The sequence below is a fragment of the Etheostoma spectabile genome, chromosome 20 (assembly GCF_008692095.1).
Source record: "Etheostoma spectabile isolate EspeVRDwgs_2016 chromosome 20, UIUC_Espe_1.0, whole genome shotgun sequence".
NCBI classification, from domain to species: Eukaryota; Metazoa; Chordata; class Actinopteri; order Perciformes; family Percidae; genus Etheostoma; species Etheostoma spectabile.
The window spans coordinates 24,481,420-24,500,202 of record NC_045752.1 but is presented as its reverse complement, the minus strand read 5'-3'; the positions used below and the strand labels follow the sequence as shown (position 1 = coordinate 24,500,202).

The 18,783-nt window shown below is 39.0% G+C and overlaps 1 protein-coding gene across 1 annotated transcript in view; it reads left to right on the top strand.

The window, feature by feature from the left end:
- apoba (apolipoprotein Ba) overlaps positions 1–18,783 on the top strand; it is a 51,299-nt gene that overhangs the window by 23,343 nt on the left and 9,173 nt on the right. Inside the window, exons 19-26 of the mRNA XM_032499876.1 lie at positions 391–521; positions 1,864–2,074; positions 2,260–2,432; positions 2,527–2,702; positions 3,098–3,219; positions 5,255–5,628; positions 7,003–14,361; positions 14,471–14,582. Of these exons, the coding sequence (XP_032355767.1) occupies positions 391–521; positions 1,864–2,074; positions 2,260–2,432; positions 2,527–2,702; positions 3,098–3,219; positions 5,255–5,628; positions 7,003–14,361; positions 14,471–14,582 (8,658 nt within the window). The remainder of the gene's footprint in view (positions 1–390; positions 522–1,863; positions 2,075–2,259; positions 2,433–2,526; positions 2,703–3,097; positions 3,220–5,254; positions 5,629–7,002; positions 14,362–14,470; positions 14,583–18,783) is intronic.

Sequence of the window (18,783 nt, the reverse complement as noted above, 5' to 3'; positions counted from 1 at the left end):
AGGCTGAATTTGTGATAGCTGTCCATCTCTCTCTCTGGTACGATTGGCAGGGGGACGACTCTACCCCTGAACCACAGCCAATAGTGGTGGGTTGGTGTGGGTGTCAAAAGTTCCTATTTTTTTAATCCGAGTCCAGCCCTGAATTCACTGTTGATCCATGGCTTATTATTTGGAAATCATGTTATTGATGTCGTCCCTATGTTATGATGTCGGCTAACAGAGCACGTCCCACATGAAGAACATTTATTCCTTAAGTAGTTTCTGCTTGGGTAGCTGATTTGTAAACATTTACTGTAATTGGTTGATATTTTAATGCAGTACTCTATGATTTTAACCAGCTACATAGTTAACATACTTGACCAGAAAGTTAAACCGGTGTTGTTTTCTCAGGTTTGCAGTTGAAATCCAGCCGACGGGGGAAGTTTCAGAGTACACTGCCACCATCACTGACGAAACGCTCAGAGAGGGTAAAAAGGGTCGGCATAAAGTACACTCTCTGAAGCTAACCCTAAAAGCAGAAGGTACTATAAGATTGTGTGTGTGTGTGTGTGTGTGTGTGTGTGTGTGTGTGTGTGTGTGTGTGTGTGTGTGTGTGTGTGTGTGTGTGTGTGCTCGTTTGCGTGTATGTAAGCATGTATGTAACGGGCCAGCCCAGTATAGCTAAGAATTACATCCAGTACCCAATATGACATCATGACTTTGTGTAAACATATACGCCAACTTTCTTGAGCCAAGTGACTTGTTATCTGTGCGCATTTTGAGCAATCCACGTTTATGTCTACGCTATATACAGCAGACGTAAACATATACGCCCCTTGGCGTGTTATCGTCACTTGCCATGTCATTGCGAGAAGAAAGCAACGATTGAGGTTAGGAAACTTGACACGTAGTGGGGTTTAGGAAAAGAAGAACGGGGTTGGCTTTAATGAAAAAAGAAACCAATGGTTGAGTTTAGAAAACGTGACACACGGGACATGAAGGAAACATGACACGCGAGACACAATCCCCGGTCTCCTGGATGAAAGCCCTGTGTTTTACCCATCTATCATAGCGCAAACCCCTAATTAGCTTATAATGCTAGTCGTCGGGCATGCGAAAGTAAAAAGAAATCACTATTTCTATACCACTAACAAGGCTCAAAGTAGCACCACACTTTTACCATAACATAATGAGGGTCCCTACATGTAAACCGTAGCATTGAGAACTTTGTAAGTGTACAGACAATTTATTAAAAAGATAGTTTATAAAGACAGTACCATTCGGTATACAGGCCCACGCCATCTTGGGAAAGTCATGTCATGACCAGTGAAACGATAAACGCCGTGCTTGAGCTATGTTACTGGTTACACGGTGTTCGTCGTTCAACTGGTTTGGGGTTTGGGCTAAAACTGGTCACATTCGATTAGCATGAAAACATATCCCAGAGAACGGTCAACTCGGGACCCATGTGTTATTAACCCCTAGGTTTGTCTTTTAAACAATGGTTTTAGTTGCCTAACCTTAATCATACCTTAACCACAGTTTTAACCCATTCCCTAACCTTAACCATGCCATATTTTAAATCACATATGCCAAATTTTCTAAACATTGGCTTTGTCATTGAACAAAATCCTGGGTTTTGCGTAACCATCCCAGGTTGATACGGCCATGTACTGAAACTGTAATGGTCCAGAATAAATTAATAAATGTGTACCACAACATTAGGCCCTTACTAAAACTGCATCCCTGTATATAGTAAGGGTTTACTAAGTGTACATAAAGCTTATGCCATTGATACCTCACTTAATAGATCTTGAAGCCACCAATTGCTACTGTCCTTGGAAATAAAAACTAACTAAAGAGTTTAAATACTGCTGCTACTAGGGTACAATTCATCTGAGACCACCGTAGCTCTGAGATACAATCACAACAAGAATACTCTCACTGCTGAGGTTGTCATTCCTGACTACGATGTGGAAGCAGGCATCAAGCTGGCTGTAACTGACAGTGATGCCAAAGGAAAGAAAATGAGAGGAATCACCATTGATGTCACCAACAGGAACCTCCCACAGCTGACTCTTGTTGGACACTCAAGGTACATAGTTCTATTAACAAACCATCAATCCTTCCTTATGATAGATAAAGTTATAAATAAGTCTCAGTGCTGTCTGATTCTTGAGAGAATTTAGTTTTAGAATATTTGAGTGGATCAGGTAATGCAAATAATTAAGAAGTTGAAATGCAGTCTAACCCACCAATTTGTCCTTATTTTTATTGTAGACTTGACATGATGAAGAATGCCATGCTGCAACTCCAGATGGCCATTCCATCTCTGAAAACTGATGCCTCTGTCACTGCAACCCTGAAGAGGGATGAGGATGTGTTCATGGACTTAGAGACGGTCATCAACCTCCCTGAGACATCCTACCAACAGAAAGCTTCCCTTAAATACAGTAACTGTCAGCCGTCAGTCACAGCTTTAACACAGACAACGATCCATTCATTGATTTGTTTATGTGTTGATACATTCAGATTTTCTCTATACAGATGATGACATATTTGAGGTGGAACTAAAATCACATCTGAAGTCAGAGATTCAGAAACTGATCCCAAATATAGAGAATCATCACAGGCAGCTGCAACAGCTCATCGATCATATCCTGGACCAGAAAGTGACAAATACTGATATGAAACTGCGTCACATAGTGACCAAAGGAATTGAGGTAGTGCTTTGACATTTATTTATTATCTTCTTCAAGGAGCTTGCGTTTATCATTCTGATTTGTCTGTTTTTTTCTAGTCTTTTAACATTTCAAAAACTAAGAATTATGGTTAAAAGTTAGCCCATGAGCAAATGACATACTAGTTTTCTAGGTTGATGCCATTTGGTGGGTATAATGCCATGTAATGAAAGTTCATGTTGTGCACCAGAGCTTTAAGTACTCTGATTTAGCATTGCACTTTTAACATTGATGATCTTGATGGACAGTTAGACATGATAAAAATTGATACAGCAGAACCAGAGATATTATCTTCATTATTATGTTTTTTGAGTGCTTTTAGGCTTTACCGTTTTTTCTTTAAGTAACATGCAATTTATCTCTATGTCACCCTAAAGGCAGGTGATATATGGTTGGACAAATTGACAGCAAGCATCCCCTGTCTTGCAAACCTGCGAAGTAAGAGGAGCATCTCAGATCTTACCCTGCCAGCCCTGGCTGAGAAATTGTTTCTGCAGTTGTGAGTGTTTTATTTTTATTTGATCATTTAAGAACATTATTTTCAGGTACTACTGGGCATAAACCCTAACTTAACAGTTCAGTACTACAGTACTTGTTCTGTTCTCTGATTCCCTGCACAGTAGTGCCAAGATTGATTTCAAAGTGGCCTTATGGTGAATAATAGATAATGTTATGTTATGCATGCCTGGTTAATGTTCCGCAATGTGGAGTTTTATATGATGGAATGTGTTATCACGTTCTAATATTAAACATGCCAAAAGTAATTGTATTTTTTGTTTATTATGGTGTAAGTACAGTTTAGTTTACTCTAAAGTTGTTAGCTTTAAATCTCTGTTTTGGATTAACAGTCAAACTGTTAGCTATAGCTCTAATGTTAATTTAGGCTTAGAGTACATCTGTAATGATGATATGTAACCTTACTTAACATTACTTTCCTTCAAAAGCATCACTCATATCCCAGCAACAGAACGGACGAGAGAAACGTACATGCCTTTTATTGGGTTAACTTTAATTGGTTTATTGTTATTGATTAGTCAGAACGATGACGGTGGCGAGCATAGACATTAAAATATAAGTATTTTTCAGATTACGGTGGTGGTATTATAGCCATAAGCCTGGTGGCAAATGCCGCTCACCACAGCTGCATTTGCCATTGGATGATGGCACAAACCAGAGGTAGCCAACCAGTTAAGCATAAAGAGCCACAAAAAAACTCACCATAGCAAAAAGCCACACAACACATGCCCTTCCACACCACAACAACAACAGTAACTTCCAGATCTAATGAAAGCGATTGCCTCGTGGTAAACGTGGCAGTGTTGGCAGATGCATTCAAATGAGTTTTTTTTTTTTACTTATCTGAAATATGTTTCAAAAAGTAAAAAGACAAAAATCAACCAATAGACACAGCCCCTAGCCACACAGAGCCTCACAGGAGCAGGCTAAACTGATCCTCTGGTGGCATTGGCCACTCAATACACCTACCAGCCACAGCAGTTGTTGGCATATGCCACTTTGGTACATTATTACATCCATAGGGTAAGCCAATACGGAAGCAACACCAACAATAGCCATGTAAGCTCAAATACTTTGGGTACATATGCAAGAATGTATGAAATTACTTAAAGCCCACGTTGCAGGTTGACCACCACTGTTGATTATTGGGTACAAAAAACACTCAAAATATTTTAAAAATGTCTCCAAATAGTGTTAAATGTCAGTTTTTGCTCATTTTTGGCATTTTTTTGGTATCACTCAGCAGCCAGGATTTGAGGCATGCTGCCTGAATCCCAAATCTGTATTTTAATTGTTCATATTCACTTTACCGTACTTTTTAGACTGAGTCATATGAAAGGCACAATGCTGATTCACTACATACGGAGAGACTATAAAAACGTCTTATTACATTATCAAGACAATCATTTTGGGCCATTATAGCCATTCCTCTTGATATCATATAATCTAAAGAAACCACATATGGTGATAACTCATAATAGCAGTGTTAGAACTGATACTAACACCAATCCATTACTATTACCACTGCCACAGCAGGTATTAGTACAGAGCATTTGAGCAACTCAATTTGCCAGGTATGAGGACACATGCGAGGAATTTTATTTTGGAACATTGTTGCTCACAATACGCTTACACATACAAAACAAACAAACAACCAAACAATATATACACACTAATATATACATACTCTAAACAGAAACAATATAGAGGCAATGAATAGAATGCAATACAAATTATTTAAATGCAGAGCATAGTACAAAGGATACTGGGATAAATAGTATTATGTTATATTATAATATGAACAGTATGAACATTATGAACAGCTCTGGAATAGGGAATGAGAATGATGAATAAATAACAAATAATAAGTTAGATATGAGAATGGGAATGATGAGTAAATAGCAAATAATAATGTACCACAGTGGCTCAACAACAGCCACTTTTTGATCTCGGCATCACTCCAGAAGCGGTCTAAAATTGGAACCATATTGATCATGCATTCTCTTCTATCTCAACAGTGACAGTTTGTTCCGATACCAGTTCAACAAGGATAAGATGGCCATCTCACTTCCTCTTCCACATGGCGGCAAAAAGTCAGAAGAAATAAACATACCAACCACTCTGTCTATTCCCCTTATAGATGTACCAGCAATAGGTCTATATATCCCTGCCAAAAACTATCCACTACCATCATTCACTATACCGCCTTCTTTGGATTTCACTGTCCCCCTTCTTGGTCTGGCTGAAGCATCCACCAAGATCAACAGCAACGTTTACAGCTGGGAAGGCTCCATCACTGGGGGCAACTACACTGTTGATGTCCCAAGCTACATTGCACAGTACAAAGCTATGGCCCAATCCCCTTTTCATCTACTATCATACAAGGTTGAAGGTAAACATTTTTTTTAAACAAATTAATAGTTAAAGGTCCTGTACAGCATGTATATGGACTGCATATATGTCATTTTGCAATTTTCTTGTCTTAATGACCACTCAATATGCTCTACACACTACCGGGGCACGCGCACACACACACACACACACACACACACACACACACACACACACACACACACACACACACACACACACACACACACACACATTCATACACTGGTGATCAGATTAACGCACATTCACACACAGATGGTGCAGCATCAGGAGCAATTTGGGGTTCAATTGGAAAGTCCATCCCTGGCCCTGCAGTCTACATGTTGAAGTTCCTTAGGCAAGACACTGAACCGCAAATTGCTCCTCATGCTGCGTGAATGTTTGGAATGTGATTATGCAGGTGGCACCTTGTGTGGCAGCATTGGCCATCAGTGTATGAGTGTGTGTGTGAAGGGTGAAAGGTTCCTGTATTATGTAGTGTTTGAGTAGTCTAAGTCTAGAAAAGTAAAACTGTAAAACTGAATTGAAACTGAAGTACTGGCTTTAAAGCCGAGTCAGATCGGCTACCTATGCAAGTGAGTGACGTCCTGCGAGAAATTGACTTGGAGAGCAAAGTGAATCAAGTAAAAGCAAAACTTGATCATTTAATCCATGAATCTTCTGTAACAATAGATGACTTAGAGGTTGCAAAGAACAACATGTATGTTTAACAGCTATCATATAAAATCCCCTCTTCAGACATAGGCAAATATCATGGAATCTATGAATGATGTTATTGTCAACTGGATTGATGAATATAAAATCCTCAACATAATAAATACAGTTTATTTTTACATTAGGAAACTAATTTTAAAAAACAGTCTTAATGATAAGTTTAAAGAATTAGTGGATTAGGTAGTAATTCTAATCAAGGAATTCAAACACTATATAAATACAGTCCATTTGCAGTGTTATGGTAGCCAGTCCAGCCGCACATGCATGTTAGTGCATTTGAGTACCTCCCTTTGGCGTCGGTATTTGATGACCTAGCTATGAGAAAGGGTTGTGAAAGTGTTAGCCTCTCCCTTCAGAATGGGGCTCATACGGAGGTTACCTGCTTAATGGTGTAATAATGGTGTGGGCTTTTGTTATATTCACTAAGAAAAAGTGGCATGACAGATAAGATTAAAAATGTAGTTAAAACAAAATAAAATTTTGTTTCTGTAAAACTCCGGAGATCCGGAGCATATATATTATATTATAGTAAGATTTTTGATAAATTGCAGCAAATAACATTTCAGCATTAAGCATGTGTTTTTCAGAAATTATTCTACATCTTTGCCTGTGCTGTTACACATTCTGATAATTCCTTTACATCCTTTCTTTCTTTTTAAAGGAATCGGGATGATGTTAGGAAGAGCTGATGATAATCTCAAGTATCTTCTGAATAGTTCCTTCAGCCATAGCCTCATTGACACAAGCTTCAGTGTCTTAGAAACCTTAAAGGTAACCAACAAATTGAATGCAAGAGCCAGCTATAAGATGGAAGCCTCTAGTCCAGTAGGCATGCAAGCCTCTCTTTATTACTCTGCTCAGTCAACTTCAGCTCTAGATTCTGATGAAGTCTCAGGAGATGGCACCGTGGACGGATCTTTTAAAATAGGTTCATTCTACACCAATACCTCCTACACCCACAGCTACAACCTACATCCACTAAATGGAGAAGGAAGAGGAGATTCCAATTTGCACATAAACTTGCCATTTATCGAAGTTCACAGCATGATACATGGAATCTATGCGAACTCTGAGTTGAACATTGTGTTCAAAACCCATGCCCTGAAGGATGTTCTTCAGCATGCAGCAAAGCTCAAGTATAAAGATGCACAACTAACCCTAAAGAGCAATGCCATTGCCACAGCCATGGGTAAATCATTCCATAACAAAGTTGAGCTCAGTGGATCCAGCCATATGGCCATCCTCATAATTGAGTCACAGGCAAATGATAACACAAATATGGCATACTCACTTATAACAGGATCCCTGGATTCAAATGTGCTTGAGGTGAACTCTGAAGTTTCCCTGACCTTTGATACAGGTCGTGGATTGCACAAAGCTTCTGTTATGATTGGGAGAAATGGTCTGACCACAAGTGGAACTAACAGCATTCAGTGCAGCTCTGTCACAGTGGAGAATATATTCAGTGGTGAAATAGACAACAATGGAGCATTCTTGTCCTCTGGGACCAAAGTGATGACTGAGGAGAGCAGAGGAGAGCTGAGCATTGAGGGTAAAATCACACCTGCGGTAGCCTCTTTGAATTGTGTCCTTAAGGGCCATGCATATGATGCAACTACAAGAAACAACATTGATATTTTACTTACCAAAAGGGCTCTGACCTTTACTAGCAATACAATGGGAACCTTGAAGCAGATGACTACAGAAAATAGCCACACACTGACACTCACTATGTGGACCCTAGCCCTGCACTCCAAGACTAACAACTTTATCTGTGAAGATATTTACTACAAGCAAGACACCAATGTTGATATGAAACCATTTGTTATATCATTTGATATGACAAATGATCTTAAGTTTTATGATGTCAGTTTGAACAATGAAGGCCACATAAAGCTTAGGCCGTTTAAGATGGATCTGAGTGGAAGTATGACGGGATCGTATGAAGAACACAAAATTAATCATATTTATGAACTCAAGTATGATAATATGGCTGGTACAATAAAACACAGCATGTCTGGAAATGTAATGGATGCCCAGCTAAGTCACAACTGTGAACTTGAGTTTGCTGCACTTTCCTCCAAGACAAACTGTGAGGCACAAATTTATTCTGAACCTCTACGTTTCAACAGCACCATTCGCACTATGACACTGCCTTTTAGCCTCACTGTTGATGCTCTTATCAACAGTGATGGAGAAATAAATCTATACGGGAAGCACACCGGACAGCTGTACAGCAAGTTGTTGGTTAAAGCTGAGCCCCTAGCTCTTGCATTCTCACATGACAACCGGATATCAATCACACATATGCTTTCAAGTGGGGAGTCTTCCACTGATTTGGACAACAAATTTGATGGCCTCCTGACACCAAGTGACCAATCTCTGACCTGGAAAATAAAATCTGAACTAAACAACCATGCTTATAACCAGGACATCAGTACTTACAATAATCCTGAGAAGATTGGATTTGAATTTTCAGGAATAATGTTAACAGACATTTTCAGCAAATTAAGCAAAGACAAAAGATCAGAAATACAAGAATTAGGTATGGCTGGTTTCCTCAAGTATGATAAAAACAGTGACTGTCACATCATTAACATCCCATTCATTAAGAGTTTTCCTGTTGCTTTTGAGAAGCTCAAGACCACACTTGTACAAGCCTTAGAAGTGCTTCAACAATCCATCAACAATTTAGATATTAATCAGAGAATTACTGACTTTAAAGCCGAGTTAGATCGGCTACCTATGCAAGTGAGTGACTTCCTGCGAGAAATTGACTTGGAGAACAAAGTGAATCAAGTTAAGGCAAAACTTGATAATTTAATCCATGAGTCTGCTGTAACAATGGATGACTTAGAGGTTGCAATGAACAACTTGAGAAAGAATATGGAAAATACGGCACTGGACATCGCCACCAAATTTAGAGACCTCATTCTTACAGTCAAAGACTATGTCAAGGCCGGACACCTTGGCGACAAGATAACAAATGTACTTTCACAAATTGGAAATCAGCTTCGAGCCTTTGATGAGAAGTATGCAATCAAGACTTCATTTATTAAAGTACTTGATGCCTTTGAGGACATAATCAGACAGATTGATTTACAGAAGCTCACGGAAAGCAGTGCTGGGTGGATGCGAGAACTTGATTCTAACTATGGAATCTTGGAGAAAATCAAAGACAAACTGTCCAAAATGAAGCATTCTGTTGAGAACTTTGAAGTCAACATAATTTTACAAACATTAGAGGATTATCTTCTCTCAATTGATTTGGCCATGTATGTTGAACAGCTATCATATAAAATCCCCTCTTCAGACATAGCAAATATGATTGAATCTATGAATGATGTTATTGTCAACTGGATTGATGAATATGAAATCCCCAACAAAATAAATACAGTGTATTTTTACATTAGGGATCTAATTTTAAAATACAGTCTTGATGATAAATTTAAAGAATTAATGGATCAGGTAGTAATTCTAATCAAGGAATTCAAAATTGATAAGACTGTGCAATCAATGGTAGATGCTCTGAAATCTATCAACTTTGAATTTGTTTATGATCGAATTATGCAATTTCTGCACAGTGTGACAAGCCAGCTCAGAAAAATTGATTTTAGGAAAAGCATTGATAACCTTAATCGATGCATTTCTTTAATGCTTAAGTCAATCAAGGAATTTGACTACAGTGCATTTGTTAATGAGATTAACAGGAAAATTGACGAACTAACAAACCATATCAATGAACAGATTAAAACATATGAGACTGTGCAAAAAATTGAGGCAGTTAGGGAATTTTTTAGAGAGATCCAAAGTTCCATCTTCACATATTTGCACAAACTCAAAAACACAAAGGTAGCTGATGCTTTAAAGAAATTGAAAAAAGTGATTGACACTACATTTTACAATGACATCAAGTTAAAAGTGCAGGATATCCTGGAGGACATACGACAAAGAATCCTTGACATGAATATCAGGAATGAAATGAACATTTACCTCCAAAGGGCAAGCCAATCCTACAGTAATGGGGTGTCCTACCTTTCTGCACAGTTTAACCAACTGATGGAGAAGATCAGAAAAGTAGCCAATGACAATGAGATCATTACCCAGATGAAGCAAACTGTAGATGGAGTTCTGGGTGCACTGAAGAGAGCTAAGATTGAAATTCCCACTTTTACTGTACCTCTCACTGACCTTGTCATTCCAGCATTTACAATCAACTTGAACAAACTTCAAGAAATCAGCATTCCAGCTCAAATTTCAGTGCCTGAGTTCACCATCCTCAACTCCTACACAATTTCTACCTTTACCATAGACTTTGATGAGATCAAAGCAAATATAATTGTAATCCTTGACAAAATCCAAACATTTGAGATCCAAACACCGGATCCTGAGAAAACCTTTGGTGACCTTAAAGTTCTTTACCTATCTGAACTACCAGATCTCACCTTTCCAGAAATAACTCTTTCCGAAATAAAATTTCCAGCCTTCAATATCTCCAAAATGAATCTGAATGGCTTTAAAATCACAATGCTGCCAATTCCAGAGATCAAATTGCCTGAGGTTCCCAGTGACATTTGTATCCCAGTTTTTGGCAAACTACATGGAGAATTTAGATTGAACTCCCCTCAGTACACTCTTAAAACTTCATGGAAGATTGAGAACTCAACATCCACACCAAAAAACCCACAGTTATTAGCCACTATTACTTCATATGCAAAATCACCATTTGAACCCCTTGAATACAGCTTTGAAGCCACTGCTCAGTTGGAAGCTCCCAGAATGAAGTATTTGCTATTCACAGAAAAAGTGAAAGCTACATATGTGGCCTTCTCGATTGATCATGAAGGATCCTTGACACTCACTGGCTCTTCTGCTGAGGCTTCTGCTAAGACCAAAATCAAGGCCACAACCCAAATGTGCAAAACAGACTTAGTCAACAATATGGCAATTACATTAAAGAATGGAATCTCTGTAGCCATAGACACAACTTACAATCACATCTTGCACATCCCGTCAATTGAAACTTCAAGTCAGGCATCAGTAAAACAGAATATAACTGCCACAATGGAATCAGGCAGAATAACTGTGATCGGTGAAACTACTACTAATGGAAAGTGGTCCATTCAAGACTATTCTGACGAATGTACATACAAAAGCAATGTAGAATTCAACAACAATTTTAGCACGGCCAAGTTAACTTTTGAAGGAGAAGCAGACTGTAAAGCCATGAAATCTAAGCAAACACTAACTGCTGAATCAGTGGCCTTAAGCCATATCAATGTTGAAGCAAGATGTGAAACTGAACTTCCATCTGTCAAGAAGAGTGTTGTGGTTTTAAATGGAGAGGCTCATGTTGGGGAATTGAAACTTGCATTGACAGCCTCTCATGATGCTGAATTCACTGAAAGTCTGAGTGGATTCATGGCCAACTCGCTGGAATTCATGGCCCATCCATTTGAGATTGTGCTTGATGTTAAGAATAAAGTAAACTTAAAGATGTTCTTCCCCTTGAAACTTACTGGAAAGGTGGATCTGCAGCATGACTATGGTGTCATACTAGACTCTGAGAAGCAGCGTGCTGGTTGGTTTACTTTGGCAAGATTCAACCAATACAAGTACAATCACAACTTCACAGCAGAAAACAATAAAATGGAAATATTATTTCACTCATCAGCTAATGGAGAGGCTAATTTTGACTTTTTAACTGTTCCTCTATCTATCCCAGAAATAACTGTACCTTATCTCACGATTAAAACCCCTGAGGTCAAAGACTTTTCTTTGTGGGAAAATGCTGGATTTGAAACCTTGCTCAGCACTCCTCAACAGTCATTTGATATGAATCTAAAGCTTCATTACTACAAGAACCCTGATACACACAGCTTTGAACTACATCTTGAACCAATTTACAATACAATTACTGACAATGCCCACATTATCCATGCTCAATTTGAACAATGTAGAGACAGAGTAGTTGCAATTCTAAAAGATTCGTACAACCAAGCAAAGTTACAGTATATCAAACACAAAATAGACACTTCTAGCTTGCCTTCTAGAATCTTCACTGTCCCTGGATACAAAATACCAGTATTACATATTGAGGTTTCTGCTATTAGGGCTGAGATGCCGGCCTTTAGCTACTTTATTCCCAAGGAAGTTAGCACACCAAGCTTCAAAGTTCCAGCACTTGGTTTCTCTGTTCCATCCTACACCCTTGTGCTACCATCTTTGGAGTTACCTGTAGTCCATGTTCCAGAGACTTTAAGTGAAATAACGCTGCCTACTTTTACACTACCAGCCATTCAGAACCACATTTTGATCCCAGCTATGGGTAACATAACTTATGACTTCTCCTTCAAATCCCCTGTTATTAGCTTAAGTGTTAATGCTGGCCTTTACAACCAGTCTGACATTGTTGCACGGTTAGGAGCTTCATCAACATCTGTCTTTGACATATTGAATGGAAAAATTGATGGCACCACCAGTTTGACACGGAAGAGAGGAATAAAACTGGCTACCACTGTGTCCCTGGAGCATAACAATGTGGAGGCAAACCATAAATATGCTGTTAGTCTCACCAAAGGGAGCATGGAAGCTTCTGTAGCCAACATTGCTAAAATCAATTTCCCCCTCCTCAATCTAGAATTGAATCAGGAACTCACCGGAAATACCAAAAACAAGTTAAATATTGTTTCCAAGATAAAACTAAAATACATGTTTAACATTCCTCTGATTGAGTCTGTAGGCAAAGGAAACATTGACATGAATTGGTCACTGGAAGCACTTTTTTCTCATGTGTCACTGGAGACATCTACCCAAGGAAAGTCAGACATAAAGATGATGGACAGGTGTAACTTTGCTGGAGATCTAGAAAATGAGGCAACTTTCTACCTTAATGCCAATAGCCTGCATTCAACTGTCAAGACTGTCTTGAACTCAAACATTGACAAACAGGAAAATCAAAAACAAAGCTCAAACATTTTTCAGTTTAACATGAATAAAGACCTTGCTCTTGAAGTCTCCTTGCAGAGAATGTTTGGCTACACCAGCAATAAAGATGTTGATTCCACAAATTTCAACACAAATGGAAAGCACATTGTTAAGAGAGAACTAGATGTTCCTTTAACAACTTTCAAGACTACATTGAGCATTACTGCAAGTCAGCCAAGTAGTTTAGGTCATGTTGAACTAATTCAGAACATCAACCTTGTCATCAGCTCAAATAAGCAGTCTTTCACTTGGTCTTGTAAAGAACAGCTGGCATCTCTTATCCATTCTTTTCATTTACTTGTGTCCAATGATAAATCTGAAGTACGCATGGACTTCACCAAATCAATGGGAGGCCACCTAGCTATCTTGAAGTTAGTTAGGCTTCCTGTATATCAGAAAACCCTGTGGGATGTTTTCAAGTATGATCAGGTCACAAATATGGATGACCTACAATTCCTTGACATCTCTTCCAACATTGTGTACACAAAGACCATGGATGGCCAGGAGTATACAATTCCATTCAAACCATTTGAAAACAGCATCACTTTTGTCATCCCTGGGATTAGTATTGCAGTACCTTCTTGGGTAAAAGAAATTCCATACTCCGTAAGGAACATAGACATGCGATTTGAAAACCCGGATGTCCCTGATTTTGTCACTCTTCCCCCTGCAATCTCAGTTCCAGCCTTTGATGTGCCATTTACCAATTTGCATGTGGAAAGCTTTACAATTGACCCAAAGAACCTTACCATCCCTAAGGTTATCACCACTACAGACTTTGAAATCATGCTACCTGGCTTGCCAAAAATGTCAGTGCCAGAGCAAAAAATTGAAATCCCCGAAATTGCCTCACATCTGCCTTCAAGTGTGTTTATTCCAGCTTTTGGAGCCCTCATGGCCACTCTGAATGTTTCCTCCCCTACTTATAATGTATCAGCAACTGCCAATGTGGAGAGAAAGGACTCAAATCTTGTAACCTCATTGAATTCAATTTGTACTTCTACCATGATCTTCTTGGAATATGACCTCTCTGGTAAGATAGGCACACATTCTACTTTATTTGATAAGACAATTTAGTATGAATTACTAGATCTAAGACATTGCAATGTATATAATATTTTATTTTGTTTATGTCCCCTCAGCCATTGCAACCCTTGGATTTGATAATGGATTAATCAAGCTAAATGGGAAGTACAACTTTATTCACAGTGATATAAATGTCGACTGGCAACATGTTTTGGCACAAAACCTAAGGTAGGTGTTTACCAAGCTGTTCTCATGAAGCATTCATACTTCTAGTTCTTCTATGCATTGAAATTCATGTGTATCCCACGTATTTACTGCTGTACCGCTCAGGTCTGCGTAGGAAGGTGGTCGGGTGTATGGGTGGGTCAAAAAACACAGGGCTTTAAAGGGGGAATAGCGGAATTTGTGTACCTTCATCTAGGAAACGCGTGTTTGTGTCCCGGGAGTACCTTAGAGGGACCAGCCTTTTTTCCAATCTTAACTAGTCGTTTTGGTACCTAAACCTAACTTTTGTTGCCACATGACAATCTCCTTCTGGGGGCTAATCTCAACTGCACCCGCCCCTTAAAGGACCGTCCCTTCTCGATGCCTTGTACCCGGCTCAAAGTCAGCTTTTGTCAGCTAAACTTAACTGTATAGACCGCTAAACTTAACTGTCATGTGACTGGTTGCTACTGACCGGCCAGTGGTCACCTTATGTCGTAGGATATCATACAAATCATTCATGAGAAGTCATTGCGTATACAGTGTCTTTCTTGTTTCTTACATTTTTTATTAAATCAAAAATCTAGACTTTTTTTGCTTAATTTACTGAAATGACCATGAAAGCCCAGTCAAAGACAAACAAAAGAAAAGATGATCACACTCTTTTCGGCCGGATACCTTCTGCTTTCTTTGTGTTGGAAGTCCGGTCGATTTATGATGACTATGGTTACCTGCTCCTCATATCTCTGCAGGGTAAATCGAGAAAGCTAGCTAGACTGTTTGTCCTATGTGAGTTTTCTGTTGCACAACTAAAACAACTTTTAAAATGTACACGTTCCACCAAAACAAGTTACTTCATGAGGCTATTTTGCAGTTACACAGCAGCTCTGTCCGGGGCTTAGCGCTGCCCAAGACGATTGGTTTAAAGAACTACTAATAAACCAGAGCACGTTTGTCTCCCATTTCGGAAGGCTGTGTGCAAGTCTGGAAAAGCAAGACTTTTCATGATAAACTTTTACAGAATAGCTTTCCCTAACAGCTGACAGATAACACTACTGTGGTCATGACATTTGTTTTTATTTTCTATTTCTTTTCATTCGTGCGTGTGTTTGTGTGTATGTGTTTGCCAGTTTCAAAGCTTTAGTGCATTTTTTACATTAATTACCGTCCGTTACATTCAGACATTGCCAAATGAGTTGATACAAAGCTAATTAAGACAATCAGCTCCACAATACTCTGTGTACTTCTCAGTATGGCTGTGTTAAGAAAATTGTGTTGTCTGGCAACTTTTGCGCAAAGAAAATCGAGAAAATCAATCCTCCATGTCTTCCTTGGTTACAAGTAACTGCGTGGAGGAGGGGTGTAGGTTGTGCACAATTATGGAGGGATTGTATAATGTGGAATCGCTAACAGTTTTGTTGTCACTACTTTGAATTCCTTGTGGGGGCGACAACTACTCACTATAGCTTTAATTTAATAAATTATGGCCAAATATGTTCGTCAATTACCTTTTTTCTTTCATGACTAAGACGAGACATTGATGAAGAGCCACCGCCATCATCAAATGGTAACAGCAACTATATCAACATGCTTTGACAAAATGACAAATCTAAAATGTAATTTAGTTTTATTACCTGTCTGTCCCTCTGCCTGTATCTGTCTCTCTCCAAACCAGTCTCACAGCAGTTTGTGAAATAGTTCAAATTTAAACTATTGATATGTGGACATGAACACAATTTTTAAACTAAAGTATTTCAATTACAAGTATCTTTAGAGCCTGCAACACATATTTTTTCTGTTAGTCGGGACTGTAGCAAAAAGCTGTACCGTTTTATTAGTATTTTTACCACTACATTAATCAACATTTATTCATTTTTATTATTTTAATTATTCTTTATTTTAGTTGTTATGTCAATCTTACCAGTAATATATTACAGTATGCTGTAAGACAAAACACTACGAGACTATGAGCAGATTTAGGCATATTCCACAATGCAATGCAGTCATTCATGTCAAAGAATCAGAAAGCAACTAAAGCTCTGTAACACCAATATTGCTGCAATGTACATATTTAATGAGTGATTTTGTCACCAACAACCGTGGGAATAGTTGCTTAGTTTTTTAGTAATCTGAGTATAATGGTTACGCATCTCCAACCAGCTAGAATGATATCAGTAGGTAACATAGTAACTGAAGCTCAGCAAGTCAGAAAGAAAAAAAACAAATACATAAAACATGTATTTGTTTTATGTATTTGTATTTTGTACTGTATAGGATTCAGATTGTTTGGTCAACTGGTGCACAATTTGCCCATCCATGGCAGACAGCACAAAACAAGAGTTGAAGGGCTCCACCCACCAACCCTGGAATAACTACAAGTATACTGGCTTTGTAAAAGGTTCTGTGGCGTGTGTCTGCTGGGAGTTGTAGTTTTAAAATACATTGGTGTATAAGTAGAAGTTGGCAGTGTAAAACCTTTGACTATTCCTGGGGGTTTCGTGGATTTTGGTGTCATCAGATTTTAAAAATTGAATCGTTTAATAGGTGAAAATTTCTTATTCCCATTTTTGACAGTGCCTCCAGTGGGTGACCCTATCTATATGACAGCTGAGGTCAAGAGCTTTCTATTACAGCTATGTGTACAGCACCTCCTGTTGCTAAATGACAAGCATGTAGTGGGTTGAAGGTTCAGAAGTCAATATTTCAAAGTAGGAGTGGTGTATCCTCTTCAGACTCGCCATATGTCACTCTCTAGGTTGAGCTTTTTCCAACAATGTGTTTGGTTTAGTCCATTTCATGAAGAACACTTAGGCAATACAGTATAGCCTACTTTATGTCCCTGAATATTTGCATGGACACTTGACTACATTTGTTGTATCATACAGCTGGCATAGAAGTTCCAATAAAAACTTATAGTGGAGTATAGGTGGAGCTGGGGTCTCATTTATAAAACTGTGTAGGATCCTTACTAAAACTGTGCGTACGGCAAAAAAAATTAAGATTTATAAAACCGTGCGTACGCACATCTGTAAGCATTGTTCCTATTATAAGTAACAGATGACCCACAAGTGTGTGTATGTGAATCAGCCTCTTATCCCGCCATGTACACACCCATTTTGAACCATAAAGCACCTAATGAATGCCAATCAGTGTGTCAATGACCCTGGCAGTTGTCTTTTGTTACGCCAAATCATGATGACTGGCAAAGAAAAAGCCCAAAACTTCTCAGACGTAAAATCAGACTGCAAATTGAATTACAATTACGGCCTGTTCTCGAACAGCGTAGGGAAACCCGGGGTCTCTTTTATAAAACTGTGCGTAGGATCCTTACTAAAAGTGTACGTACGCTACAAAGCTAAAAATGGCGTATGCCAGAAAAAAGACTGATTTAGGGGCGGCTGTGGCTCAGTGGTAGAGCGGTTGCCTGCCAATCGGAAGGTTGGTGGTTCGATCCCCGCCCCTGCAGTCATTGTTGAAGTGTCCTTGGGCAAGACACTGAACCCCGAGTTGCCCCCGGTGCTGCGCATCGGAGTGTGTATGTGTGTGAATGTTTATCTGATGAGCAGGTGGCACCTTGTACGGCAGCCCCTGCCACAGTGTGTGAATGGTGAATGTTCCCTGTAGATGTAAAAGCGCTTTGAGCAGTTGTTAAGACTGGAAAAGCGCTATATAAATACAGCACATTTACATTTATAAAACCATGTGTAAGCAATGTTCCCTTTATAAATCAGAGTGTGGTACATCCTGTTATCACGCCCCATACACACCCATTTTTTACCATAAATTGTCAGTGAAAAGCACCTTGCAAATGCTGTATGTTAATGACCCTGGAAGTTTTTCATTCGTGGCGGTGAATCATGCTGAATCATGACGACTGGCGGAAAAAAGAAAAAAGCCTATCAGACGCTCTGGAATTGCTGAAAATCATAATATAATTTTGGCCTGTTCACACACAGTGTAGGGAAACCTGACACAGGCATTTGATAGATGTTTCAAGAGTGAAATGGCAAACAGCTTAGTTTTTAGTTGTTTCGATGTCTCACTATGGGATACGCCTCCCTGCGTATTCCTCATAAGCATTTATCTCATTACGCCAATCCTGATTGGCTGGTGATCGAGTGTCCATGTTACGTGGGTCAATCCCCCTTTAAATAATTTACGCTACGCTGCGGGCACCGTTCAAAATAAGTCTATAAAGTCTATAAAACCGAACAAAAGTGAGAGG